Source organism: Muscardinus avellanarius (genome assembly GCF_963383645.1).
Source record: "Muscardinus avellanarius genome assembly, chromosome: 5".
In the NCBI taxonomy this organism is placed as follows: Eukaryota; Metazoa; Chordata; class Mammalia; order Rodentia; family Gliridae; genus Muscardinus; species Muscardinus avellanarius.
Genome location: NC_137790.1, coordinates 286469 through 313757, shown reverse-complemented (window position 1 = coordinate 313757; position 27289 = coordinate 286469). Strand labels below are relative to the sequence as shown.

The window sequence follows — 27289 nt, the reverse complement described above, 5'->3', positions numbered from 1 at the left end:
CGGCGGTAGGACCCGCTCCACGACAGCGACCTTGGAGGACCGCTCCCCTTCCAGGCCACCTCCCGTCGAGCCCACGGCGCTGAACGGGAACGGGGCCTGAGCAAGACGCGGCCTCCGCGCCATCCCGCGGGAGCTCCCGGGCGCCCTGCCCATCCCGCCGCGCCCGCCTCACACCGCGCGCAGAGCCGGACGGGAGGTGCTCCGCCTCGCCCAATGGGAGCCCGGGGCGGCCTCGAGGCAGCCTGCGGGCCAATGGCGGCGAGCCTCTCGTTGCTGGGCGGGGCGGGAGGCCGGCTGCCCCGTCGCGCACCCGCGCCCCGCCCTCCTCGTGCGCGCGCCCCGCGCAGGGCCGGGCGCCTCGTGCCCGCGCCTGAGCGCCGCAGCCGGCCGCGCCCCGTGCGGGTCTGCAGGCCGCGGGAGCTCGTGGCCGCCGCCGCCGGCATGGCCGACCGCGGGTGTCCGCTGGACGTGGCGCCGCTGCCGGCCGAGGTGCGCGAGAGCCTGGCGGAGCTGGAGCTGGAGCTGTCGGAAGGTGAGCGCGGCGGCCCCGAGGCGCAGCCCGGACCCCCGCCCCGGCCGCGCGGGGCACCCCGCTCCCTCCCCGGGACCCCGGCCGGGACCGGGCTGCCACCCCGGGAACCCCGCCCTGGCTCTCGCTCGGACCCGCTGGCTTCACGCCCATCCTCACTGGCACCCCCGCCCACCTCACCCAGGACCCACGTCCACCTCGCCGGGACCCCCTCCCCGCTCCACCTTACCCAGGACTCCCGCTCACCTCACCCGGCCCCGCAGGACACTTCGCCTGGACCCCGGCCCCTCCTTACTCGGCCCCCGCCCAACCTCACCCGGGATCCCCGCCCATTTTCACCCAGGACGCCTCCCCACCTCACTCGGGACCCCTCCCCATCCTCACCCGGGATCCCCACCAGCCTTACCCAGGACCTCTGCCCACCGCACCCCGGATCTCAGTGGGCATCACCTAGGACCCTGCCCACCACACCTGGGATCTCCGAGAGTCTTACTGGGGACCCCTGCCCACCTCACCTAGAACGCCAGGGCTCTCACCTGGGACTCGCCCTCCCCCTTGCCTCACCTGGGATCCCGCCCGGCTCCCACGGCTTCTAACGATAGCCGATAGCGATAGCCGATCGCGTAGGCCCGCAGGTCTGATGAGGGAGGTCCCTGTCGCCTCGCTGGTGGTGTGGCTGAGGGGCGCTGGTGGTGTGGCTGAGGGGCGGGCCACCGAGAAGAGCTCAGCTGTCCACACTGCAGTCGGGAGCACCAGCCTCAGTCTGGCCCAGGGCTGCTCCTGGTGGTCACAGGCAGCTGCTTCCTGGAGTGCAGACCTGCAGCCCAGCCCAGGGCCTCGGTTGCCTCAGCTGATGAGCTGATGACCGCACTTGCTTTCTGGCTTAGGAGGCCACAGTGCTTTGATACTGCAGAGCCCGTCACACGTAGGAGGTTGGCCTCCTTCATGGAATTTTGAAAGTTAGAGTTCAGTAAAGAGGTGGTATGTGTCCTTCTGTATTAGGCTGTTACCCTCCAAGAGGCCTGTGTCTTGATGGTCCATTCACAAGTCTTTGGGAAAAGAGTACCCCCCCCCCCCAGTTAGTTTCAGGGAGGTCTTGCAGTCCTTGAGGAGAAGCATCTGAATGTTTAACTGTTTTTGAGACTTAAATGTATTTTCATGTTTTATTTATTTATTTATATATATTTTTGTCCTAGGGATTGGACCCATGGGCACTGAACCTCCCAGCTATACCCCTAGGTCTTTCTGCTATTTATTTATTTATTTATTTATTTATTTATTTATTTATTTATTTATTTATTGGTACTGGGGGTGGAACCCAGGAGCTTTCTACCTCCGGGCTATACTCTGAGACCTATTTTATACTTTATTTGGAAACAGGGTCTCACTAAGTTGCTGAGAGCCTCACTAAGTAGCTGAGGCTGGCTTGGAACCTGTGCAATCCTCCTGTCTCAGCCTCCCAAGCACTGGGATCACAAGCGTGCACCACCACACCCAGTGCATTTTCATGTTTTAGAACCCATTTTCCCCCCATAATCTTAATATTCTTACTGTAAGTTACAATTCTTGCATTCTTTTAATGGAGCTGATGTAGTGACTTTTTATTTATTTAAATTTTTTTTTGTGGCACTAGGAATGGAACCCCGGGGCACTCTACCTTTGAGCTACACCCCCAGCCCTATTTTTTATCCTTTTTTTCAAACAGGGTCTCACTAAGTTGCACAGGGACTCACTAAGTACCTGAGGCTGTCAGCTAACCATGATCCTCCTGTCGCAGCCTCCCAAATGCTGGAATTACAAGCTGCACCACCACTCCCAGCTATTTATTTATTTATTTATTTTGCAATACTGGGGATGGAACCCAGTAGCATTTTACCTTCAAGCTACACCCCCAGCCCTAGTTTTCATTCTTGTATTTTGAAACAGTGTCTCAGTGAGTTGCAAAAGACCTCACTAAGTAGCTGAGGCTGTCCACAAACTGAGATCCTCCGGTCTCAGCCTCCCAAGTGCTGGGATTACAAGTGTGTACCACCACGCCTGGTTTGTAGTGACATCATCATCATCATCATCATTATTATTATTATTATTATTATTATTGTGTGGTACTGGGGATGGAACCCAGAGGCATTCTACCTCTGATCTATACCCCCGGTCCTATTTTTTGTTCTTTATTTTTTTTGTGGTACTGGGGGTGGAACCCAGGGGCTTTTCTACCTCTGGACTCTACTCCCAGACCTATTTTTTATACTTTATTTGGAAACAGGGTCTCACTAAGTTGCTGAGAGCCTACTAAGTATCTGAGGCTGACTTCGAACCTGTGCGATCCTCCTCTCAGCCTTCAACGTGCTGGTATTACAAGCATGCACCACCACGCCCAGCTTTTATTCTTTGTTTTGAAACAGGGTCTCATTAAGTAGCTTAGGCTGTCCGTGAACCACGATCCTCTGGTTTCTGCCTCCCGAATGCTGGGATTACAAGCGTGCGCCACCATGTCCGGCTTGCAACTGTTTTGAATTCAACATTAAAAGCTTTAAAGATTCTGTGATATGTGACACTTTAAAAAAAAATGGAAGTGCAATATGGGTGGATTTGAGAGTTTTTGATGATTAGGTACTCTTGAGAAGTCTGGAGTTAGGAGTAGTTCTAACAGGATCTCCTGTACTGAAGTAGGGCTTTTCACAGGAAAAACCATAGAAGTGTGGTCTTCCTTTTACCCACGTCAGTGTGTTTTGCAGATGGCTCCTAATTTGTGCTGTGCTACATTCATTGTTCTCTCAGTTTCTTCTGGATATATATTTGAGAGTTTGTTAGTTGACAATTAACTAAATTGTTTCCTTTCTTCAAAAGCTTCATAATTTCTATGACAGCACACAAATGCTTCCATGAAAGAAATAATTTGTTTTGTTTTGTTTTGTTTTTTGGTGGTACTGGGGTTCCTGGAAACCCTTCTATCTCTGGGTTGCACTCCCAGACCTATTTTTCATATATATATATATATATATATTTATTTATTTGGAAACAGAGTCTCTTTTTTTATTTGGAAACAGAGTCTCTGGCTTCTACCCATCGTGATCCTCCTGTCTCTGCCTCCCAAGCGCAGGGATTACAAGCGTGCACCACCTCGCCTGGCTGAAAGAAATTTTTTTATGTAAATACATCTATTGAGCTGGGCATGGTGGCACACACCTCTAATCCTAGTATTTGGGAGGCTGAGACAGGAGGACCTCAGGTTCAAGACCAGCCTCAACAATTTAGTGCAACCCGGTTTCAAAATAAAAAATAAAATGTGTCTGGGGATGTAACTCAGAGGTAGTACACCTTGGGTTCAGTCACCAGTAACACACACACACACACACACACACACACACACACACACACACACACATTTATCTAGTGAATCCATTTTATATTCTCCCTTTAAATATATGTAGGACAGGTATAGGTAAATAAAAGGGAGTAGGATTGCACAATCTGAAGAGGAACCTGAGAAAGTGGCTGAAGCTGAAAAGAGGGTGGGCGAGGAGGTGCCAGGGCCCGGCCCCTCCCCTTCTTGGGCCAGAGCCGGTCAGGGTTTCCTGGGCACAGCCAGGCGCGGCCCGCCTCCAGGGCACTCCCACACCCTCGTGTGGGCTCCCGCAGTTGGTGTTGGGATGGGTGCTGGCGTGGCCTCGGGGTTGGAGCTGGAGGCGCCTAGGTGGGGGCTGACTGTACCTCAGGCAGGTCAGGGGCCTCCACTCAGTGCTTGTCCTCTGCTAAGTGTTCAGGATCGCTGCTGAATTAGAACAGCTCGCACTGTAAAAGGAGGTGGACGTGAGCTTTGTGGGCATTCCAGGATTCCTGTAAAGAGTCACTCTGCATTTGAAAAGAGTATTGAAGCTGGTAAGGTGTTTTATTTATAAATTAAAGGAGTGCATTACTAATGAATCAGTTCTAAAGCAACCAAAGTCAGTGCTTTATTATTACATATTTTGAGTAAGTAGAGGTTGTAGAAAGTGGGTCTCTCTGTCCCCTGACCTCCCCTTCCCATATTTAGGACTAGAGAGATAAACTAGTTCAGAATAAAGTAATGTCAAAAAGGAAAGCTTCTCCATAGCACTGGCACAGCCTTGAGTGAGTTGATTTGAGCTTAGTCTCACTGCTCTAGAGGTGGAGGGAGCAGGGAGGGAGCCTTTGCAGCCTCCTGGGAAGCGGGTCACCAGGCAGCCCGCACGCCCTGGGGAGCCCGAGGCCTCCTCATGGCCTGTGCTCCGTGACCTGTTGGAAGCACCTGTCTTCTTTCATAACTTACACTTGTCTTGTTCCTAGTGTCCTCACCGGATCCTCATCCCCAGCCCTTGTGAGTGGGCTGGCCCTCAGGGAGGGCTCCAGTCCTGGAAGGCACTGACTTCCTCCCGTAGGGCAGGTCTGCCGAGTTCCTGTTAGGGATTCCCAGGAGGAGAGAAGGCCCAGCTGTTTGCTTGCTCCCTGATTTTTTTGTTTCACCGTTCTCGATTTAGGTCCTCCTTCTGATTAAGATGAGGGTGAAGGGTGGAGCCACGTGGACTCATGCTTTTTACCCTGTGCACGTAGAACGTGTACATATGGCTCCTGAAAACTTACCTGAATGTTCACAGATGAACATGAGGTTGTGAGAAGCACATCCTTGATGTGTACAAAGCAGCTTCCACGCCTTTGCGCTTTGCCGGAGGACTCACCAGCACTCTGCAGCTTATTTTGGCGCATCAGTGTGGTCTTATCTTGAAGTTAATGCTGCTGAACTACTTATTTATTTATTTTTGCATTACTGGGGATGGAACCCAGGGGCATTGTATCTCCGAGCTACACCCCCAGGCCTACTTTTTAGTCTTTTTTTTTTTTTTTTTGAAACAGGGTCTGAGTTGCAGAGGTCCTTGCTAAGTAGCCGAGGCTGTCTGTTAACTGCAATCCTCCGGTCTCAGCCTTCCCAATGCTAGGATTACAAGCGTGCACCGCTATGCCTGGCTGAACTAACTTACTTACTTTCTCTCTCTCTCTCTCTCTCTCTCTCTCTCTCTCTCTTTCTCTCTCTCTCTCTTTTTCTTTTTCTTTTTCTTTTTCTTTATTTATATTTGTGGTACTGGGACTAAACCCAGGGGTGTTCTACCTCTGAGCTATACCCTCAGCCCTACTTAATTCTTTATTTTTATTTTATTTTATTTTTTTTGTGGTACTGGAGATGGAACCCAGAGGCATTCTATCTCTGAGCTACACCCTATCCCTATTTTTTATTCTTTATTTTGAAGCAGGGTCTCATTGAGTTGTAAAGGGCTTCACTAAGTAGCTGAGGCTGTCCACAAACGCCATCCTGCTATCTCAGCTTCCCAAATGCTGGATTAAAAGCATGCACCACCAAGTTTGGCTTATTCTTTATTTTGAAACAATTTCACTAATTTTGGGGGGGAGTTTTACAAGTTTTTCAGGCTGGCCACAAACCTGCAATCCTCCTGTTTCAGCCTCCCAAGTACTGGGATTACAAGTGGGTGCCACCATGCCCAGTTTTAATTACTTTCAAAACATGGACAATGGTATGAGGTTTGTTTTCTGTTTTAGTGGCCTCCACTGTGTTTGAGAGGAAGTCCCCACACAATAGAATGCCTTTGTCCCACCCCTTTTTCATTATCTTGCTTATAGATCTATTCCAGGGTTTTACCTTTGGTCTGTTTCTTGTTTCTAATTCAGGGACCTCAAGCTGAATGGATTCAGATGAAAATTCTGTAATATGTGGCACATTTTAAAAAATGGGTATCTGGGTGTGGTGGCACACACTTGTAATCCCAGGACAGCAGGATCGCAAGTTTGAGGCCAGCCTCAGCAACTAGGAAGGCCCTCAGCAACACTCTGTTTCGAAATAAAAATAAAATTGGACCGAAGTATACCTCAGAGGTAGAATGCCCTTGGGTTCACTCCTCAGTACCCTCACCCTCCAAAGAGGAAAGAGGGTGACAGCTCGTTTTGTGCACATACAGGAAGGGACTTCCTTGACACAGCACCCCTTCACCTTTTTTTTTTTGTTGTTGTTGTTTTTTGCAGTACTGGGGATTGATCCAGGACATTCTTTTTTTTTTTTTGGTGGTACTGGGGTTCCTGGAAGCCCTTCTACCTCCGGGCTACACTCCCAGACCTATTTTTACATTTTTATTTGGAAACAGGGTCTCCTAAGCCAGCGCGCGCGGCTGGCTTCAAACCTGCGCGATCCTCCTGTCTCTGCCTCCCAAGCGCGGGGATGACAAGCGTGCGCCACCACGCCCGGCCCTTGATCCAGGACATTCTATCTCTGAGCTACACTCCCACTCTTGCTTTATTTTCTGTTCTGAAACAAGTCTCACAAAGTTGTGGAGGGCCTCACCAAGTTGCTGAGGCAGGCCTCGAACCTATGATCCTCCAGTCTCAGCCTCCCAAATACAGGGATTTTTCTCCTTTTTAGGTGTTTTTAATTTCTAAAATATGTGATACCATTCTTAGTTTTGAAAATGACAGTTTGAAATTGTCTTCCTGTCAAACATTTGTTGAACTTGTATTTTGTGGACCATAAAAGTCATGTTCAAATTCTCAAATTTGGTGTGTTTGTCCGAGCCCAGCCCAAACACCTTATTTTGAGCTTTCCCTATAATCTCTGCAGTGACTTTTCTCTGAACTCCCATTGTACTTGTCCCACTTTGGAGTTGTTATTTTTGCTTCTGTTATATGGAGTCATTGATTTGGTCGTTATTGAAGGCTCGTCAGATGCTAGGCAGTGTGAGTCAGGGTTGGCTTCGTCATGAGGCCTCACACAGCGCCGTGTTGTAGAAGTGGTGTGTACACACACAGCGGAGAACGAGAGCTCAAAGGGAACGGGATGAGCGAGGTCCCTTTGCCCCTGACCTCTCCTGGCAGGTCACCTCTGGTGTCTGCGTCCCTTCCAAGTTGACCCAGACGATGGTTCACAGACCTCTCAGGGTCCCTGAGCGCCTGTGTCGGAGGGGAGATACTCTGATAATGATGCTGAGAAGGCTTCTCTGTTTTCACTATGTTAATGTTTGTACGCATAGTTCAAAACCAGTGTAGGAAACACTGCTGGCCCCTCAGCAGGAATCAAGGCAGGGCCCATGTGGTATGGGTGGCCATTGGATTACTTGCTCTTGTCCACTTGCAGTTTAAAGGTGCCACTTTGACACAACCATATCCTGATGAAACAATAAAGATAAACTTTTTTTTGGTGTGTGTGTGTGGTACTAGGGGTGGAATCCAGGGGCTTTCTACCTCCAGGCCACACTCCGAGACCTATTTTATACTTTATTTGGAAACAGAGTCTCACTAAGTTGCTGAGAGCCTCACTAAGTAGCTGAGGCTGGCTACTGGCTACCATGCGATCCTCCTGTCTCAGCCTCCCAAGCGCAGAGATTACAAGCGTGTGCCACCACGCCCGGCTAAAGATAAATTTTTAAAGACTGCCAGTCAAGGCCGTTACTGGGGCCTCCGAGGCCGGGATCGGAGCCTGCTAAGGGGTTAGGCCGATGCCAGGGCCAGCGGCCAGCATCGGAGCCTGCCATGAGGCAAGGCCAGTGCATGGGCCTCCGAGGCTGGGGTAAGAGCCTGCCGAGGGGTTAGGCCGGTGCCGGGGCCAATGGCCAGCATCGGAGCCTTCCGTGAGGCAAGGCCTCTACTGAGGCCTCCGAGGCTGGATCGGAGCCTGCCGAGGGGTTAGGCCGGTGCTGGGGCCAGCGAGGCCGGGATCGGAGCCTGCCGTGAGACTAGGCCGGTGTTGGGGCCAATGGCCGGCATCGGAGCCTTCCGTGAGGCAAGGCCGCTACTGGGGCCTCCGAGGCTGGGATCGGAGCCAGCTGAGGGGTTAGGCTGGTGTTGGGTCCAGCGAGACCAGAATCGGGGCCTCTCATGAGGCAAGGCCGCTGCTTGAGCCAGCGAGGTCTGGATCAGTCCACCGGGTAGCCAGGCCACTACTGGGGTCATCAAGAGTGGGATCGGTACTTGCAACGCGGCATGCACAGAGAAATATCGCAGAAAATAAAAATCAGATGCTTCCCCTAATCCGCAAAAACTAGGAGGAAAGGGGCAACAGGAAGAGGTCGAGCTATAGAAAGGGCCCTATAGTGAAGTAACTAAGGTGACCAATCAGAGGGTATGGAATAGGGGAGGGTGTAGCCTCTTTAAAACGCAGGAGGTACATAAATAAATGTGTCAAAGTTAATCACCAAACAAGCATGGGATCGAGGGAGGGGGAGGGAATGAGATGGGGGCTGGATGAGGGCTAATTGGATGATGTGTGCTTGTATATCCTCTCAAGTCTTATATTCCAATGTGATATGATTACAATGCACCAATAAAAAAAATTTAAAAATTAAAAAAAATAAAGACTGCCAGTGAGTGCTTGTGTTTTTAGTAGTTGGTTTGAGGAAAGGGGTGCTTGTGTCTGAAGTGTTCTGCTGTGCAGTGAGGGGCAGTGCCTGTGTGGGGAGCAGCAACCACTAGTGGGAACTAGCCTCTTTTGTTGTGAAATACCATTTTTACTTGGATGAGTAGATGGAGATGAACTATAGCGACTCAGACTTGAGTATTTGGAAATATTTTCCAGAAAATAAATGAAAGAAAATAACTGACATTTTATGGCCAAAGAGATTTTTGTGCTTTAAAGCAAAAAGTAAAAAATTGAAAGCCTTTTATGTGCTGTAGGGAACTTGACAGTTTCCTATTAAAGACTTTTTTGGTGATCTTGGTGGCAGTATTAATGAATGTTAACATTTTTGATGCTATATAATCAGGTGTTTCAATATTTGGGCAATCTACATAGTTCTTTGAACTCTGTTTTTTAAATGATGGTTGCAGCATGCTAACAAAAACATGTATAGATCCATTCAAAAGACAGACTGATAGCTTTTTCTTTTTTGTAGTACTAGGGATTGAACCCAGAGTGTTCTGAGCTACACCCCTAGCCTATATGTATATTTATATGTATGTATGTATGTGTGTATATATATACATATTCCCCTCATAGCCTCAGCTGCCACACTCCGCGTCCACATCCCGGAAGGCTTTCCTGGGAGTCTGCCTGGGAGGATGCAGGCCAGGCTGGAGCCCTCTTAGGCTGCCTCAGAGGAAGACTTGTTGCCCAGCCCGCCTCCTGGCAGGAAGCCTCCACCAGCTGCCTCCCGCTCACCTCAGGGGAGCTTTCCCATGTAGGTCCCTGGCATGTCTGATCCCACAGAGCATGTCTCAGAGTATGTGAACTGCGTGGGGTTTCAGGTGGAGACCCATGTTAGAAAGGCTGGCTTTTCTGGTGGTGTAGGTTTAAGTGCCTGTCTCCTTTCTTGGTAGTCTGTTCTTTGGGACTGTATGTGGTGCACAGTCACTGGTCTGTGCATACTGACTTGTCCCCTCTCCTTGGGACCCTGTGGTCAGCTTAGACGACAGCTCAGTTGTCTCTTGTGATCTTACTGAGGCAGGGCTGAGAATGTGTAATGGTTTGGACTTAGGATGTGCCCTGGCCCTCATGGAAACAAGGTAGCACTGTTGGCAGTGGACTTGGCTGCGAAAGGAGGGTGTTTGGGAGCGTGGCCTTGGGGATTCGCTCTGGTTCTCTCCTCCCTCCGCCCTTTCTGTTCCTGGCCTCCACGATGTGCGAGTGGGACTTTGAACGCTCTTGCTCTGTCTCTGCTCTCGGCCACCGTGCTCTGAGCTGTGGACACCATAGTGCGGACTGAACCCAAATCTCCAAAACGGAGCAAGTAAATCTTTCTTCTGCTGAGTTGTTTGATCAGTTGATTTGGATTGTTTGTTTGTTTTTGCGGGTCTGGGGATGGAACCCAGAGGCATTTGACCTCTGAGTTACACCACCTGCCCTATTTTTTATTCTTTATTTTAAAACAGGGTCTCACTGAGTTGCAAAGAGCCTCACTAAGTAGCCGAGGCTGGCCGCGAACCGCGATCCTCTTGTCTCAGCCTCCCAAATGCTGGGATTACAAGCGTGCGCCACAACGCCCCACTAGTTTCTTTGGATTGTATTAATGAGACTATTGACTGAGACAGAAATTAGTACCAGAGAGCCGGGTGTGGTGGCGCACGCTTGAAATCCCAGCATTCGGGAGGCTGAGTGAGACAGGAGGATCGCAGTTCGTGGATAGCGTTAGCTACTTAATGAGGCCCTCTGCAACTCAGTGAGAACCTGTTTCAAAATAAAGAATAATAAGTCAGGCATGGTGGCACACGCTTGTAATCCCTGTGCTTGGGAGGCTGAGACAGGAGGATCGCACAGGTTCGAAGCCAGCCTCAGCTACTTAGTGAGACCCTGTTTCCAAATAAAATATAAAAATAGGTCTGGGAATATAGCCCAGAGGTAGAATGCCCCTGGGTTCTACCCCCAGTACCATCAAAAAATAAAAATAAAAATGAAATAAAAATAAAGAATAAAAAATAGGGCTGGGGCATAGCTTGGAGGTTGGATGCCCCTTGGTCCCAACCCCAGTACTGCCTATACATTATATATATATATATATATATATATATATATATTACCAGAGAAGTGGGGTCACTGCTATTTTTTTTTTACAGATTCATTTGTCTGATATCAAATTTGTGATCACTTAGAGATAACATTTTAATATTTCTTTCTTGTTTTCTTTCTTATCAGAGGATATATTTTTTCTTTTTTTTAAGGTAGAACTACCATACATTTATTTTTTTCAGAAAAAAATCTATCCTAACATGAAATATGAACTCTAAACACCCAAAACAATCTCAAAAAAGAACACAGCTAGAGGTCACTATTTTTAAGTTAGACCATGTCATTTTTGAGTCTTTGGAACTATTTTGTTAGAGAAATTTGGAAGGGCGAGAATGTGGCTAGAAAGGTCGATGGCAGAACGTGCCCAGGGGATTTCAGAGGGTAAAGAACTTGCCGGCATTTTGCCCATGTCCTGACACTTTGCGTGCGGCTGAATTGAATGATGATGGACTGATTAAGCTGGCAGAGGGAACCTCAGAACAGCAACGTATCCAAACTGCATGACGAATACTGGTGCCTGTATTTAGCGAATGGTATAGCAGACTTTGAGCAGGAGTAGTAGGTAAAGCAAAGAGACTTGTCTGAACACAGCCCTGTGGAAAAGTCGAGTTGAGTCAAGTCTGTGCTTGCAGGGAGAGGTTTGAGCTAGAAGTGGATGTTCTGTTCATTGTTGCTTTTGTGTATGTGTCGAGGGTTAGCATGGGACACAGCAGCTTCTGCTCTCCTGGACACAAGGAGGGGAGAATGTGGAGTATTAGGCCCTGGTAAGCGCTGCTGAGAGAACTGAGGGGGAAGAGGCCTAGGAGTGGGATGAGGTGCATGTGTACATCTAGGACCAGAGGCTGCAGCCCCACAGGGCAGGCAAGAAAGGCCTCCCAGGAGTGGCACTGCAGCCAAGAGAGAGGCTGCGTGCCATTGGGCCTTTGTCTGGGTGGGGCGCTCCGCAGGGGAGAGGCCCCAGGCAGGCGAGGCCTGTTCCTGACAAGCACGGCTGTGCGGTAGCCTCCACGGGCCATTGAGTCCCCTCTGTCCTTTGGCCTCAGTCCCACGAAGTGAGGGGAGTGTACAGCCAGGACTTAGACATTTAGAAGAGCTTCGTGGTGGGCAGCAGTCTGCTCCAGTGAAAGGCGATGCTTGACGAGGTGCCCGTGTGGAGGCATGAGCTTGGGGACAGCGCCGTGCCTGAAGCAGTGTGTCCCAGTGAGCACGAGCGGCGGTTGCTGCAGTGACCTTCCTCACCGTCACAACAACGAGAGGGGCCAGGAGAAGTGTCCTGTTTTTATTTAATTAGTTATTTTATTTATTTATTTATTATTTATTTATTTATTTATTGCCTATTGGAGGTTGAATCCAGGGGCATTCTACCTCCGAGCTACACCCTCAGCCCTATTTTTTATTCTTTATTTTGAAACCGGGTCTCACTGAGTTGCAAACGGCATCACTAAGTAGCTTAGGCTGGCCTTGAACTGCAATCTTCTGGCCTCCCGAATGCTGGGATTACAAGTGTGCGTGTGCTACCACGCCTGGCTCTAAAATTTTTTATTTTGAAACAGTGCCTCACTAAGTTGTGGAGGACCTCACTAAGTAGCTGAGGCTGGCTGTGAACCTGTGATCCTCCTGACTCTGTCTCCCAAGTACTGAGATTACAAGTGTAATTGCTGGGTGTGGTGGTGCATGCTTGTAATCCCAGTAGTTGGGAGGCTGAGACAGGAGGATCGCATGTTCGCAGCCAGCCTCAGCAACTTGGTGAGGCCTTCTACAACCCTGTTTCCAAATAAAAAATAAAATATGGTAGTTCAGAGGTAGAGTACCCCTGGGTTCAATCCTTAGCACCAAAAGAAAAAAATTAGGGAATTATATACTGCAAGTACACAGCATTAAACATCTAGTACAGTGGGAGGGCATTGAGTAAAAGTCAGGGGAGGTAGAAGTCCCCAGGGAAGCACTGACTACGTTGTGTGTGTGTGTGTGATGCTGGGGATGGAACCCAGAGGCTTTCTACCTCTGGGCTACACTCCCAGACCTATTATTTATATTTTATTTGGAAACAGGGTCTCATTAAATTGCTGAGAGCCTCACTAATTAGCTGAGGCTGGCTTCGAACCTGCAGGATCCTCCTGTCTCAGCCTCCCAGATAGTGGGATTATAAGTTTGCGCCACCACGCCCAGCTCTGACTAACTTTTTTTGAAAAGGGGTGGTATAGCTGGGCGTAGTTGCACACACTTGTAATCCCAGCATTTGGGAGGCTAAGACAGGAGGATTGCGGTTAGCAGACAGCCTCAGCTACTTAGTGAGGTCTTCTGCAACTTAGACCCTGTTTCAAAATAAAGAATAAAAAAAAAAAAAACAGGGCTGGGGCTGTAGCTCGGAGGTAGAATGCCCCTGGGTTCCATCCCCTTTACTGAAAAAAAAAAAAAAAAAATTGAAACAAGGTCTTGCTAAATTGCCCAGGCCACTGTCGAACTTCTGATCCTTTTAACTCGCCCTCCAGGTTACTGGGCATATGGGTGTGCCATTGCAGCTGGCGGTCTCATACTGTTTTTTCTTTTATGATGCTGCAGATTGAAGCCAGGGGCATTCTATCAAGTCACACCCCAGCTCTGTTTCATTTACTTTTTTTTTTTATTGGAAACATGGTCTTGCTACGTTGCTAAAGAGCCCTTCTAACTTGCTGAGGCTAGCTTTGAGTCTGCGGTCCTCCTGTGTCAGCCTCCCAATACTAGGATTAACAGTTGTGTGCCACCACATCCAGTTCCCATATATTTCTAGACATTTTACTCTGAAATAATTCTAGATTCAAAAGAAGTTGCTGAAATTATGCATTGAATTTGCCTCGTTTACCTTGGTAAGGTTTTATGTGACCATAACACACCATCAAACCATCTCCATGCATTATAATGATAAAGGATTATCTAGTTATTGTTCTAAAAATTGTGAAGAGTTCAGAAACATGTGAGGTAAAAAATGAAATCTCTTTCCTGCCCTACCCAAAGCCAAATAAACAATCCCAAGGTAACTACCAAAGAAACCCCTCCTCGGACCGCCAGGCATCTTCCCAAGCCCACAGGCACCTGGACACACAGCCAAGGAGAGCGCCCCCACCAGGTCCCTGGGCCTTCTGTCGGCCTGGCTAGCTCTGTGCTAGCTCTGGGCAGGAGCTGGTGCTGTGTTTCTCTGTCATTGTTCTTCAGGAGAGAACTGAACTTGGAGGCAGAAACCTGACCTTGAGCCCACTTGCTCACCACCTTCACATGTGGGCTTCACCTTGGAACCACCTGTTCCCTGTGTGTTGAAAGCAGAGCATTCTGTGGCGTGTGGGGTCAGTGTCTGTTGAGCATGTGAAACCATGGCAGCTGGTGATGTTGACCCAAGGTCATGATGGTTTGAGCTACTATACTTGCTCTTTACAATGGCTTCAGACAAATCTGTGTTCAGTAGAAACCTTACTATGTGTTTGCCTCCTCCACGGCTGCTGATACCTGTGCAGGTCCTCATGATGCCCACCGTGGCTGGTGGAGTGTTCTGAAAGCACTTTGGCAGCTGAGGTTCAGGTGTGCTCCATAGGGCTGGTGCGTTACCTGTGTTGTAACTTCGGTCTTTTCAGCTTATGATGGCTTACCTAGGTGTGACACATGGGAAGCCAAGGAGCAGCTATAGCTTATGTTCATTTGTTTCCATTTAAAACAGTGGGGTGCCGGGCGTGGTGGCACATGCTTGTAATCCCCGATCTTGGGAGGTGGAGACAGGAGGATCACGCAGGTTCGAAGCCAGCCTCGCTGGTTTAAGAGACCCTGTTTCCAAATAAAAATATAAAATAGGTCTGGGAGTGTAACCCAGAGGTAGAACAGTTTCCAGGAACCCCAGAACCACCACCAAAAAAAAAAAAAAAAAAAAAAAAAAAAAAACCAGTGGGGTGAGCTGGGCGTGGTGGTGTGTATTTGTAATCCCAGTCCTTGGGAGGCTGAGACAGAAGTATCGCTGGTTTGATACCAGCCTCAGCAATTTAGTGAGACCTGTTTCAGAATAAATAAAATAGGGCTGGGGGTATAGCTATTAGGTTTCAACCTTTAGTACAAAAAAAAAAAAAATTAGGGGGGATGGCCTTTGGGATACTGTGAGCATACAGTGGAGTTAATGTGCATTTGTTTGTTCATTTTTATTGATTGACTGTGGTGCCAGGAATTAAACCAGGTGCATTCTATCTCTGAGCTACACTCTTAGTCCAATTTTATTTTTTATTTGAAAACAGGGTCTTACTAAATTGCTAAGACTGGCTTTGAACCTGCGATCCTCCTGTCTTAGCTTCCCAAGTACTGGGATTACCAGCATGTGCATGTAGTAAGCAGTTTCTCAGCTCTGCCATCGGGTGACGAGCACAGTGATGGTGGTGGCACTGCACGCGTGGGCAGGCCGGTGGTGGTGGGGGCTGCGAGGGCCAGTATGGTGGAGACGGGGGGTGCACTTCCAGAGCGCAGAGTGGGCCTGATGGGGCCCCGGTGTCCACAGGAGCGTGTAGGGATGTGTGTCTCCAGGGTGCAGTGGGTCAGAGAGTGCAGCTGTGCCCATTGCATTGAAGATGGGTTGGTGTTAAAAAGGGGACACTTGCCTCTGGATATGGTAGTGCGTGCCCTAAGGTCCGATGACAGCCTCAGCAACTGAGTTAGACTCTCAGCAACCTAGTGAGATCCCGTTTCAAATTGAAAAATTGAAAGGGAACACACACACACACACACACACACACACACACACACACACACACACACGGAGCACTTGGAGAAGAGAGCAGGAAATAGTAAGATTCATGATACAGTGCCATTCAGTCCAAGTGAAAACACCTGGACACACAGGAGTAGACATCTTAAATTCATTTCTTTTTCAGGTCTGGGGATGGAATCCAGGGGCATTCGACCTCTGAGCTACACCCCCTGCCCTATTTTTAATTCTTTATTTTGAAACCGGGTCTCACTGAATTGCAGAGGGCCTCACTAAGTAGCTGAGGCTGTCTGCGCACTGTGATCCTCTGGTCTCAGCCTCCCGAGTGCTGGGGTGACAAGCGTGCACCATACCTGGTCTAAAATGCATTATATATGAACAGTCGAGTCTTACTTACCATGAGGAGGAGTGAAGTTATATCATCTGCAGGAACATGGGTGGACTTGGAGAACATTGTGCTGAGATTAGCCAGACCTGGAAAGTCAGGGCCACACGTTTTCTTTCATATGTAGAAGCTAGAGCGAATAGGGGAAGAAAAAGAACCTCCTGATGATAGAAGCGGGACCAGCAGAGCAGGGGAGAGAGGGAGAGAGAGTACTGGGAAATGCAGTCAACCAAACTGCTTATGTGTGAGTGTGGATGGGTCACAGTGGCTCCCACTGGGGTGGGGAATTACAATCCACACAGCGTGTGTTTGCCCACAGGCCATGTGGTGGGCACACTTGTAATCCCAGCTTTTGGGCGTCTGAGAGAGGAGGATTGTAGTTTGCGGACAGCCTCAGCTACTTCTTAGTGAGGCCCTTTGCAACTCAGTAAGACCCTGTTTCCAAATAAAGAATAAAAAATAGGGCTGGGAGTATATCTCGGAAGTAGAATGCCCTGGTTCTATCCCCAGTACTGCCAAAAAAAAAAAAAAAAAAAGTGTGCCACCATTCTTAGCTTATTTATATATATAAAAAATCCATTTTCCCCCCTGGTGTATAGTTGGTTCTCTGAGGACTTTTTTCTTCCTTTCCTTTTCTTTTCCTTTTTTTCTTCTCCTCCTCCTTCTTTTAGTACTGAGGATTGAACCCAGCATTTTACCTCTGAGCTACACCTAAGCCCCATTTTACATTTTGTTTTAAATAGCGTCCTGCTAGGTTGCTGAGGCTGTCCTTGAACCTGTGATTCTCCTGTGTCAGTCTCCCAAGTACTGGGATTATAGGTGTGTACCACCATGGCTGGCCCCTCTTTTATTTTTTTGTGGGTCTGGGGATGGAACCCAGAGGTATTTGACCTCCAAGCTACACCTCCTGTCCAATTTTTTATTCTTTACTTTGAAACAGGGTCTCACTGAGTTGCAGAGGGCCTCACCAAGTAACTGAGGCTGTCCGTGAACCGCGATCCTACGGTCTCAGCCTCCCAAATGCTAGGGTTACAAGCGTGTGCCACCATGCCCGGCTATTTTATTTTTTATTTGAAGACAGGTCTCTCAAAGTTGTTGAGAGTCTCACTAAATTGTTGAGGCTGGCTTTGAACTTCTGGTTGTCCTGTTTCAGCCTCCCAGGTCCTGGGATTACAGGCCTGTGCCACCATGACTGGCTGGATCGTGAGGATTTGACCAGTGCCTACGGTTGTGTATGAGCTGCACAGTCAAGTCTTAGGCCAGCCCTGCCACCCACATTTCCTGTCTCCCTGTCGAAGCCCTTTCCGCCTCGCAGCCACTGGCAGCACCTGTCTGTTCTGGCCCTTTCGTTTAGTCTTTCGTTTAGTCTTTCGGTGTCATGGATCCGGATAATTCAGTGTGGCCTAGGAGCCTGTCTCCTTCACTCGGCAGTTGCATCTGAGATCTGCCCAAATCGCCATGTATATCATGAGTCTGCTCCTGCTTATTGATTGGTTTTCACAATATGGATCCATCATAATATCTTTTATCTAGTCACCCAGTTGAAAGACAATGTTATTTCCAGTTTTTCACTTATAAATTAATTTTTAATTAAAAAATTTGGAACTTTAGGAGAATTGTAATTACCTTTTTCCATTGCTGTTTTAGGTGACATCACTCAAAAAGGATATGAAAAGAAAAGGGCAAAGCTGCTGGCTCGTTATGTTCCACTTCTTCAAGGTAAGGCCAGAGCCCTCAGGAGCCCTGAAAGAGTCACACTGCTCCGTAAAACTGACTTTGAAGATTGATTCTGGAGTGTGTGTGTGCGTGCGTGGTACCCAGGGGCATTCTACCACCCAGCTACACCCCCAGCTCTATTTTTTATTCTTTATTTTGAAACAGCGTCTCCTGTTTCAGCCGCCCAAGTACTGGGATTACAAGCTTGCACCACCACACCCGGCTATTCTGTTTATTTTGAAAAAGGTCTCACTAAGTTGCTGAGGCTGGCCATGAACCTGCAATCCTCTTATTTCAGCCTGCCAAGTACCAGGATTATAAGCATGTACCACCATACCCAGCTGATTTTGGATTTTAAACATTGGTATATGTTTCATATTTTATTATTATTATTTTTTGGTACTGGGGATTGAACCCAGAGCATTCTACCTCTGAGGTAAACCCAACCCTATTTTTTTTTTGTTTTTTTTTTTATGGTACTGGGATTCCTGGAAACCTTCTACCTCCGGGCTACACTCCCAGCCCTATTTTATACTTTTTATTTGGAAACAGGGTCTCTTAAGCCAGCATGGCTAGCTTTGAACCTGAGTGATCCTCCTGTCTCTGCCTCCCAAACACAGGGATTACAAGCGTGTGCCACCATGCCTAGCCTGCCCAGCCCTATTTTTTAAGTTTTTTATTTCCAGAACTGGGGATTGAACCCATAGACATTCTTCCTCTAAGTTACACCCTATTATTATTATTTTTTTTATTTTGAAACAAAGTCTCACTAAGTTTCAGAGGGGCTCAATGAAGTAGCTGAGGCTGGCTATGAACCTGCAATCCTCCTGTCTTAGCCTCCCTGAGTACTGGGATTACAAGTGGGTACCACCACACCCAGCTCTTTATATTTTATAAGGATTGGAAAAGGAATGTGTCTAATATATCGTGAAACCCAAAAGCACAGATTATAATCTGTAACTCTGGCTTGCTTCCGATCTCATTCCCAAGTAGAATGTACTTTATTCTTATGGTTGTAGAGTAGCTTGGCACATTTCCTTGCCAAGGGTGGGACAGGTGTCATGAAGTTGTCAATTCTTTCCACATTAGATTGATTTATACATTCAGCACATCATTTTAAGAGATTATTTTTCACTGGAAAAAAGCCTGTTCAACAAATGGTGTTGATAAAACTGGTTAACCATATGCAGAAAAATGGAAATAAACCCCACTTTCTCATCCTGCACAAGAGTCAGTTCAAGGTGGATCAAAGAAAGCCGGGCATGGTGGCACACGCTTGTAGTCCCCGTGTTTGGGAGGCTGAGACAGGAGGATCGCGCAGGTTCGAAGTCAGCCTCAGCTAATTAGTAAGACCCTGTTTCCAAATAAATGATAAAATAGGTCTGGGAGTATAGCCCAGACCACCACCAACCAAAAAAAAAAAAAAAAAAAAAAAAAAGATGGATTGCAGCTCCTTGAACAGGGCATAGGTCCAACACTTCAACACACAGGCACAGGTAAAAACTTTCTCAACCAGACCCCAAAGGCACAAGGAATTAAAAGGAGGATCAATATGTGGGATTGTATTAAACTGCAGCACAGGAAACTATCAAGAACCTCAACAGAGAGCTGACAGAATGACAGAAAATGTTTGCCAACTATTCTGATAGAGGACTAATATCTAGAATGTACAGAGAACTCAAGAAACTCACACTAAGAAAACATATCACCCCATTTAAAAAGTGGACAAGGGAGCTGGGCGTGGTGGTGCACACTTGGAATTCCAGCTGTCCCTGAGGGGGCAGTGTGCGGCGGTGGCAGCAGGACCACTGGAGGGCCAGCAGATGCTGACCACAGGAGCAGGTGTGGGTGAGACAGGCTGCGCTGTCACTGCCGTGCCACTGCAGCTCACTGTCTATGAAGCACGAGGCGCTGTGCACAAAAGTCAGCTGCAGGCCTGGATATGAGATTTTGACACCTGGGCCTCTGGGGGACCTTCTAGGAAAACTGTTGCCATCTCGAGATGGGAAGGGCTTTTGAAGCCACTAGAGGAGCCACAACAGCAACCGTAAAGATGGAAGCTGAGCACAGTGGTCCGTGCCTGTAATCCCAGTATTTGTGAAGCTGAGATCAAAGGATTGTAGGCTTGAGGACAGCCTCAGCAACTTAGGAAGGCCCTCGGCAACATAGTGAGATCCTGTTTCAAAATAAAAAAAAGGGCTTAGAGTGAAGGACCTGCAAAAAGGGGAAAATCAGCCTGTGTGGGTGCTGCTCAGTATCACTCTGTGCACACGTGTGCATGTACGTGTGTGCTCAGACTTTGATGAGCTGAGCATTGATTCTGGAGGGGTCTTCCTGTTCTCCAGTGCAACATAACCAAACACCTCAACACCTGGCGTTAAAGAGCACATCGGCATCTGCTCGCCTCACACACCTGCAGTTTGGGCCAGCTCGGAGGGAAGCATGCCCCTGTCTACAGTTGCTGTCCTGAGAGGGCTGCAGTCATGGGCTGTCGAGCTAGGAGTCTCGGCTCCTCTAGCCTGGCCTGGCATCCTGGCTGGCACGGGCTGTGCAGAGCCAGGCGGTGCCGTGCGTGCCTCGCGTGAGCAGCCTTGCTTTTCCATGCTGTGCCTTCCAGAATCCCTCCACCCAGGGTCCAGTCAGGGATGGCCTGCCTCTTACAGAGAGCCATTGGACGGGAGTACCTGCCAATCAGTTTAATGAGAAGCTATGGAACAAAGTCTAAGTGAGGCACATTATTTTTGTTGAAGGTTTGTTTTGTGCTGTCTACAAACCGCTGCAAATTAGGACTTGCACAGTACCTGAGATGTGGTGCCTGCTCCTTCCCTTCGTGTCCTGAGGGTGCCATGGCTTGCAGAGGTGTGGGCTGATGGGGCCTGTGCAGAGCAGCCCCGCGGCCAGGCTGGAGCCAGCAGCAGGGTAACGCGGGTGTCCCGCAGCCTGCCCTCTTGCTGCTGGCTGACCACTGCACACCGGGGTTGCAGTCACCATTTTTCCTTCCGTGGCTCTCCCCTCACCCAGCCACTTTTCTCTTTGTGGCCAGGGGCTGCTGGTAGCCGCTGGTGATGGTCTACAGGCTGTTTCTCAGGTTTGCCAACACCTTGGACCTTAGTGCAGAAACAGGTGACTCTGGCCAGTACAAATTCAGGAAACTGTCACAATACACAGTCTTTTCAAGGGCCTTCTAATACATCTGACCTGTGAGCTGCCAGTTCCACATCACTTTTGGAGGAAGTGGGTGGGAGGTGGGCTGTGCCTGGCAGGGTGGGAAGAAGGGAGTGTGGGCATGGACAGTGCTCTGACCCCACTGTGCACACACCCCGTCCTAGGCCCATGCTCTTCTGTGTTTGGAGGGCCACACCAGGTTTAGCACAGCATTTGTGTGTGGCCGTATATGAGAAATGCGTGTTGTCTTAAGTGGACTTTTTCATAATTGGAAAAGCAGCTTGTTTAAAGAAGGTATTTCTAAATGATTGTGTTTTAGGCGTAGATCCGTGTCTGCAAGCAGAGAATAGGATCCCTGGGCCTTCAGTGACCACCGCTGTGCCCAAACCACAGAAGTCCCGGCCCACCAGCTCAAGGGACGAGCGCTTTCGCTCAGGTAGGCTCACAGCTGGGAAGTGGGGCGGCAGGCCGGGTGTGCACACTCTGACTACCGAGGCTTCTAGTTAGTTTTTCTCTTCCAAAATGTCTGTCAAATAAGTTATTTTCTCTTGAGCAATGACTTTCATCATCATACTATTCGAGAAGAAAGTTTAATCTTCACTGAAACAGCCTGATTTAGTGTGTCCCAGGCTTAAGTGTTGGTTTTCTTAGGGGATGCTTTATACACACCTTGGGGGACATTTCACAGGCACAGTGCTTAGTGTGTGGATCCACTCTTCCTGAGAGCTTTGGGGTAGATGTCAGTGGTTTTTGTGTACTAATAGGTATACATGTGTTAGTATTTTTTCTTTGTAATTTTGGAGATTTTGGTTTTTTGTGTGGTATTGGGGATTGAACAGAGGGGGCTTCTACTACTGAGCTACAGTCCCAGCACTTTTTAAAATGTTTTATTTAGAACAAGATCTTGCTAAGTTACCACTCTGGCCTTGAACCTGCCTTCCTCCTTTCTTGGCCTCCTAAGTACTGGGACTACAGGCATGTACTACTGTGCCAAACTAGATTTCCATTTTTTTTTTGCGGTAGTGGGGATGGAACCCAGGGGCATTCTAACACCGAGCTACACCCCCCAGTCCTATTTTTTTTAGTCTTTTTATTTTTCGAAACAGGGTCTCACTGAGTTGCAAAGGGCCTCGCTAAGTAGCTGAGGCTGTCTGCAAACTGCGATCCTCAGGTCTCCACCTCCCAAATGCTGGGATTACAAGCGTGTGCCACTACGTCCGGCTAAAAAATATCTTTTGAAGAGCAGAAGTTTTTAATTTTTTTTTTTTTTTTTTTTTTGGTTGTTGTTACTGGGGATTGAACCCACGGGGTGTAGTACTTCCAAACTATACTTTCATCCCTTTTTATTTTATTTTGAAATAGGATCTCACTAAATTGCTGAGGCTGGTCTTGAACCCACAATCTTCCTGTCTCACCTTCCAAGTACTGGAATTACAGGTGTGTGCTATGGTACTCAGATTGTCAGTCTTGTTTCTTGCTCCTTCAGGGTGAATTGCTCTTTTTCTCTGGAAGCTTTTAGAATTGTCTCATTATTGGAGCCAGGCATGGTGGTGCATGCTTGTGATTCCAGTACTTGGGAGTTTGAGACAGGAAGATCGCAGGTTCACAGCCAGCTTCGGTTACTTAGCGAGGCCCTCGGTTTCATCCCCAGTATCCCCCCCAAAAAATACAATACCCCTCCACGGTTCTCTTGTCTAGCCCCAGCATTTCTCAGCCCTGCTCAGTCTTTATTATTATTTTTTGCAGTACTAGGGATGAAACCCAAGGGCATTCTACTTCCGAGCTACACCCCCAGCCCTATTTTTTAGTCTTTTTCACTTTTTTTTTTTTTTTTTTTGGTGGTACTGGGGTTCCTGGAAGCCCTTCTGTCTCTGGGATACACTCCCATGGGCTACATTCCCAGACCTATTTTTTACTTTTTTATGCGGAAACAGGGTCTCTTAAGCCAGCGAGGCTGGCTCCGAACCAGCAGGATCCTCCTGTCTCCGCCTCCCAAGCGCGGGGATTACAAGCGTGCGCCACCACGCCCGGCTCTTTTTCACTTTTTAAAACAGGGTCTCACTGAGTTATGAAGGACCTCACTCAGTAGCTGAGGCTGTCCACGAACCATGGTCCTCCAGTCTCTGCCTCCCACGTGCTGGGATGACAGGCGAGCCCACCTGCCCTGCTCCTGTTCAGTCTTGGGTTCGTCTACTCTCCACCCCTTCTCCTTCCATGTGGTTTTGAACCAAACCTTAGGTTTGTTACTTCATTTAGTGTCATAGTGTTCGTGGGCTCTGAATCTGAATGAGTGTGCAGTTGTTCCCCCTTGTCTTTACCCCTTGTTTTAAGTCCCCCCAGTGGGTGCTGAAACGGCAGAGAGCATTGAGCCCTGTGTATACTATGTTTTCTTCTATACACACATTTTTAGAGCCTGTTCCACCTGAACTAAGAACTCGCCACACACTTCAGCCATAGTCGTTAGGATTGAGATATGAAAGCAATACAGCTGTGAATTGCTCTTCCTACACGGTTCCACAGGGAGGTTTTTAAGTCTTAGCAGCCTCGGCATATGATCTTTTTTCTTATTAAGTCGGGAACTTTTACCTTTTGGCTTAAGGGAAGCACTTTATAGCTTCTCGGAATGTTGGTATCACTCCTTTCTCACTTGGGGCCATTCTCTTGTAATTCCAGCACTTGGGAGGCTGAGACAGGAGGATCGCAGGTTCACAGCCAGCCTCAGCTACTTAGTGAGGAATTTCGCAACTTAGTGAGACCCTGTTTCAAAATAAAAAAAGAAAAATAGGACTGGAGTGTAGCTCAGAGGTAGAATGCCCTGGGTTCCATCCCCAATCCTGCAAAACAAAACAAAACAACCCCCCCCAAAAAAAAAAATCTGGCATGGTGGTGCATGCCCGCAATCCCAGTAGTTCAGAGGCTGAAACAAGAAGATTTCAGGTTTTCAGCCAGCCTCAGCAACTTAGTGAGACCCTGTTTCAAAATAAAAAATGAACAGCGATGCTCTCTCCTAGAGCAAGAAACTGGTCTCACCCAGCAGAAACTGATGTGATATCAAGTGCAGCCCAGTGTACTACCTTCTGATCCTAGCCATCCCCAGTCAGTATGTCCTCACAGGAGATTCCCCACCCCAGAAGTTTACAGAACTGCCTCTTCCAAGTGTTTGCCTTATTCAGCTCTTCACTTGTGCCATTAAGCAAGCATTGTAGCAAAGCCACCTCCACACGGCCCAGCAGGGAGCGCCGCTGCTCCATGCTCCATCCTCACTGTACTTGGTATTGTATTTTTTATAAATAAGATTTTTATGTAAAGTTCAGATTTTGATTTAAAAGACCTTGCTACAGTAGATACCATCTCAATTTTGTGCCATCCAATTAGCTGTTAGATAGCACAGTAGTAATCATTTGTATCAAAGGGGCAAATGCTTTATTAAGGTGACAAAAGGGAACGCTATTTCTGCTTTTAAGGAAGTTATTGCCAGCACAACTATTCGTGCTTTTAAGCAAATTAAAGTAGTAAAAGAGAAACTTAAAAAAAAAATAGGACTGGAGTGTAGCTCAGAGGTAGAATGCCCTGGGTTCCATCCCCAATCCTGCTAAACAAAACAAAACAACCCCCCCCAAAAAAAAATCTGGCATGGTGGTGCATGCCCGCAATCCCAGTAGTTCAGAGGCTGAAACAAGAAGATTTCAGGTTTTCAGCCAGCCTCAGCAACTTAGTGAGACCCTGTTTCAAAATAAAAAATAAAGTAGAGCTGGGTTTGTAGCTCAGAAGTAGAAGGTCTCAGAGTTTAGTCCCTGAAGACGCACACAAAAGCCGAGCAGAAGCCGACTTTGGTCTGGCGTTCATCACCAGTCTCATCAGAGCGTTTCTCCTGCTGTTGTTTCTGTGCAGATGTCCACACTGAAGCCGTGCAGGCAGCCCTGGCCAAGTACAAAGAGCGGAAGATGCCTATGCCTTCAAAGAGACGCTCTGTCCTTGTGCATCCGTCTGTGGAGACCTGCACCCCTCCAGGTACCGGCGCGGCATCAGGAGCGGCTGTCATGGCTGCCTCCAGGTCCTGAGATGCAGTGCTGAGTTGGAGTATCCTCCTGGCCTGTACTAAATAGAAAACTTGGAGATTAAAACTTAATATTTACCTGGAAATCTGTAGTATTACAGTATTATTCTTACCCAAATGGATATTTACATTCTACTAGACTTTTTATGTAGTTTTAATTTTTTTACTAAGAAATTATTTACTCTAGTAAAGATAAGAACCTAAAATAAGCACTTAGTAGAATACTAAAGCTTCCTCAATTAAGGATTTTGAAATTATTTTTAGTATATTGTTACCAGGACTTAAATGGGACACTCTAAGGCTATTTGGAGAGTTTGGGGTATGTGTTCTTGTTTTGTTGTTGTTACCATTAGAAATGAGAATTTGTAGATGGGGTTTCTCTTCAGGTTCCTGTCGCACTTTGACTGGCTGTTGATGTCTGGTGGCTTCACATCCATGAACTTCCACAGCTGCCCTGCATGTTTTTAAGTAACAAAATAACAACACTCATTTTTGGTTTAATGTTTTGGGAGTCATTACACTGTAAAAAAACCAAACACACCAGATTTATAAGATGATTTAGTGGTTTTGGTAACTCTTAGAAATGGCTGTCAAATTATTGTTTCTATTGAGTAGAACTATAGATGCCATTCAGTTAACAAAAAAAGCTTAATAATTGTGAGCCCCATAATAAAACACAGTTGTGCTAACTTCATGAAACTTTAATTCCCAGGACTTTTGTTGACTGAAGCTCTTGTCTTGGGGAAGGAATTCTTCCTAGAGCTAACTCACCTGATTCCCCGGGAGGACGGGCATGAACAGGGCTGTAGCCCCAGGCCACTGCAGTGCTGTGGGGACTCCTGTGCTGGCCAGGACATCGGTGGAGGCCAGGCTGGCCTGCCGCTGGACATCAGTGTGTGGATGTAGCATGGGCTGTGTGGGCGCACAGTGGTGACACTGGGCACTCACCAGGGATGCGAGGCTGTCTTCACCCCTGGTGTATGGTACCCACGACCAAGGCCTCTCCAGGGAAATTGGGCTCCTGGGACCACTTCCCCACCACCCTTCTAGGTTGAGAGTGACCTTTGAGGTGCCCACCTGCTGGCTTTGGGCAGGCCTTTGATGCAGGCCTGGAGGCCTGAGAGGGGGAGCCCACCCTCCCGACCCGTCCCTACATCATCCTGTCGTCGTTATTTTAACCGCAGACACATCGTCCGCCTCAGAAGATGAGGGCTCTTTACGGCGACCCGGGCGACCCACCTCCGCTCCGCTCCAGAGCCATCCCAGCGTCGAGCCGTGGCTCGACCGGGTCATTCAGGGCTCGTCCACCTCATCCTCTGCATCCTCCACCTCATCTCACCCGGGAGGGAGACCCACCGCTGCTCCCAGTGCCGCCACGGCGCTCGCGGCCCACGCCCACATAGGTCAGTAACGAGCTGCTGTGGCCTGCTGGCAGGGCAGGGCAGAGCAGGGCAGGAGCTCTCAGGACAGGGAGAGCCACTGAGCTGTGGTCCCTGCACACTCAGCTGCAGACCCAGCTGATGCACACAGGGCTCGTCTGCCTGAGGATCAGCTGGTTTTGAGCTTTAAATAATCACACTTGACCGGAATGAGGGCAATATTTGGTTAATTTTTCATCCAGATTAATAGCCTGTTGAACAATACGGCCCAGCTGTTAGATTTCCCCCCATCCAGACCAGCCTCATTCTCATCTGGAAGATCCTTTTGGTAACAGAAGTAGGTTGTACATCTGTGATCTGGTTGGCCAGCTCTCCTGGCGAATGGGCCTCCTCCAGGCCCCCGTCTGGGGGTGTTTCTTGCTACCCTGTCGCCCCTCCTGTTCTCCAGGCGGGTGGTCAGCATGGTAGCTGCTGCTGGGCCTGACTGCCTCTCCGTGGTCACTGCCTTTCATCCTGGCAAGTCCCTGTCTGGGTGGGGTCCTGAGGCTGGGGGCTGAAGCTGCATCTGTTGCCGGGCCTTGCTTCCTCCAGATACCTCTCAACATAAAAACCCGGTCTCCATCAGAGCTGACCATAAAGATGCATGGGTCCTTTCCAACTCATGCGGCACTTTGAATTACATGAATATGAGAAAGGAAACCATGAAAGCTTTCATCATTTGGAACTCCGTATTTCAGCAAAAACAGTAGCATGGCTAGAATATGTGGCTGGCCTGTGAAGCCCGCCTACCTTCTTGCCTGGGTATCTTAAGGTGCAGGCAGTATTGCTGAA

At 48.4% G+C, this 27289-nt stretch overlaps 1 protein-coding gene across 7 annotated transcripts in view; it reads left to right on the top strand.

Annotated features, from left to right (window-relative positions):
* Window positions 1-441: 441 nt before the first annotated feature.
* Window positions 442-27289, top strand: part of DIP2A (disco interacting protein 2 homolog A) — a gene marked incomplete at both ends in the record, with an annotated part of 107178 nt that continues 80330 nt past the window's right edge. For 6 of the 7 annotated variants that reach the window (XM_080695984.1, XM_080695983.1, XM_080695981.1 and 3 more), the window contains 5 exons: window positions 442-532; window positions 17789-17860; window positions 21342-21458; window positions 24914-25033; window positions 26264-26482. In XM_080695984.1, coding sequence (XP_080552110.1) covers window positions 442-532; window positions 17789-17860; window positions 21342-21458; window positions 24914-25033; window positions 26264-26482 — 619 coding nt within the window. The remainder of the gene's footprint in view (window positions 533-17788; window positions 17861-21341; window positions 21459-24913; window positions 25034-26263; window positions 26483-27289) is intronic. The other variant, XM_080695986.1, reaches the window with a different exon arrangement.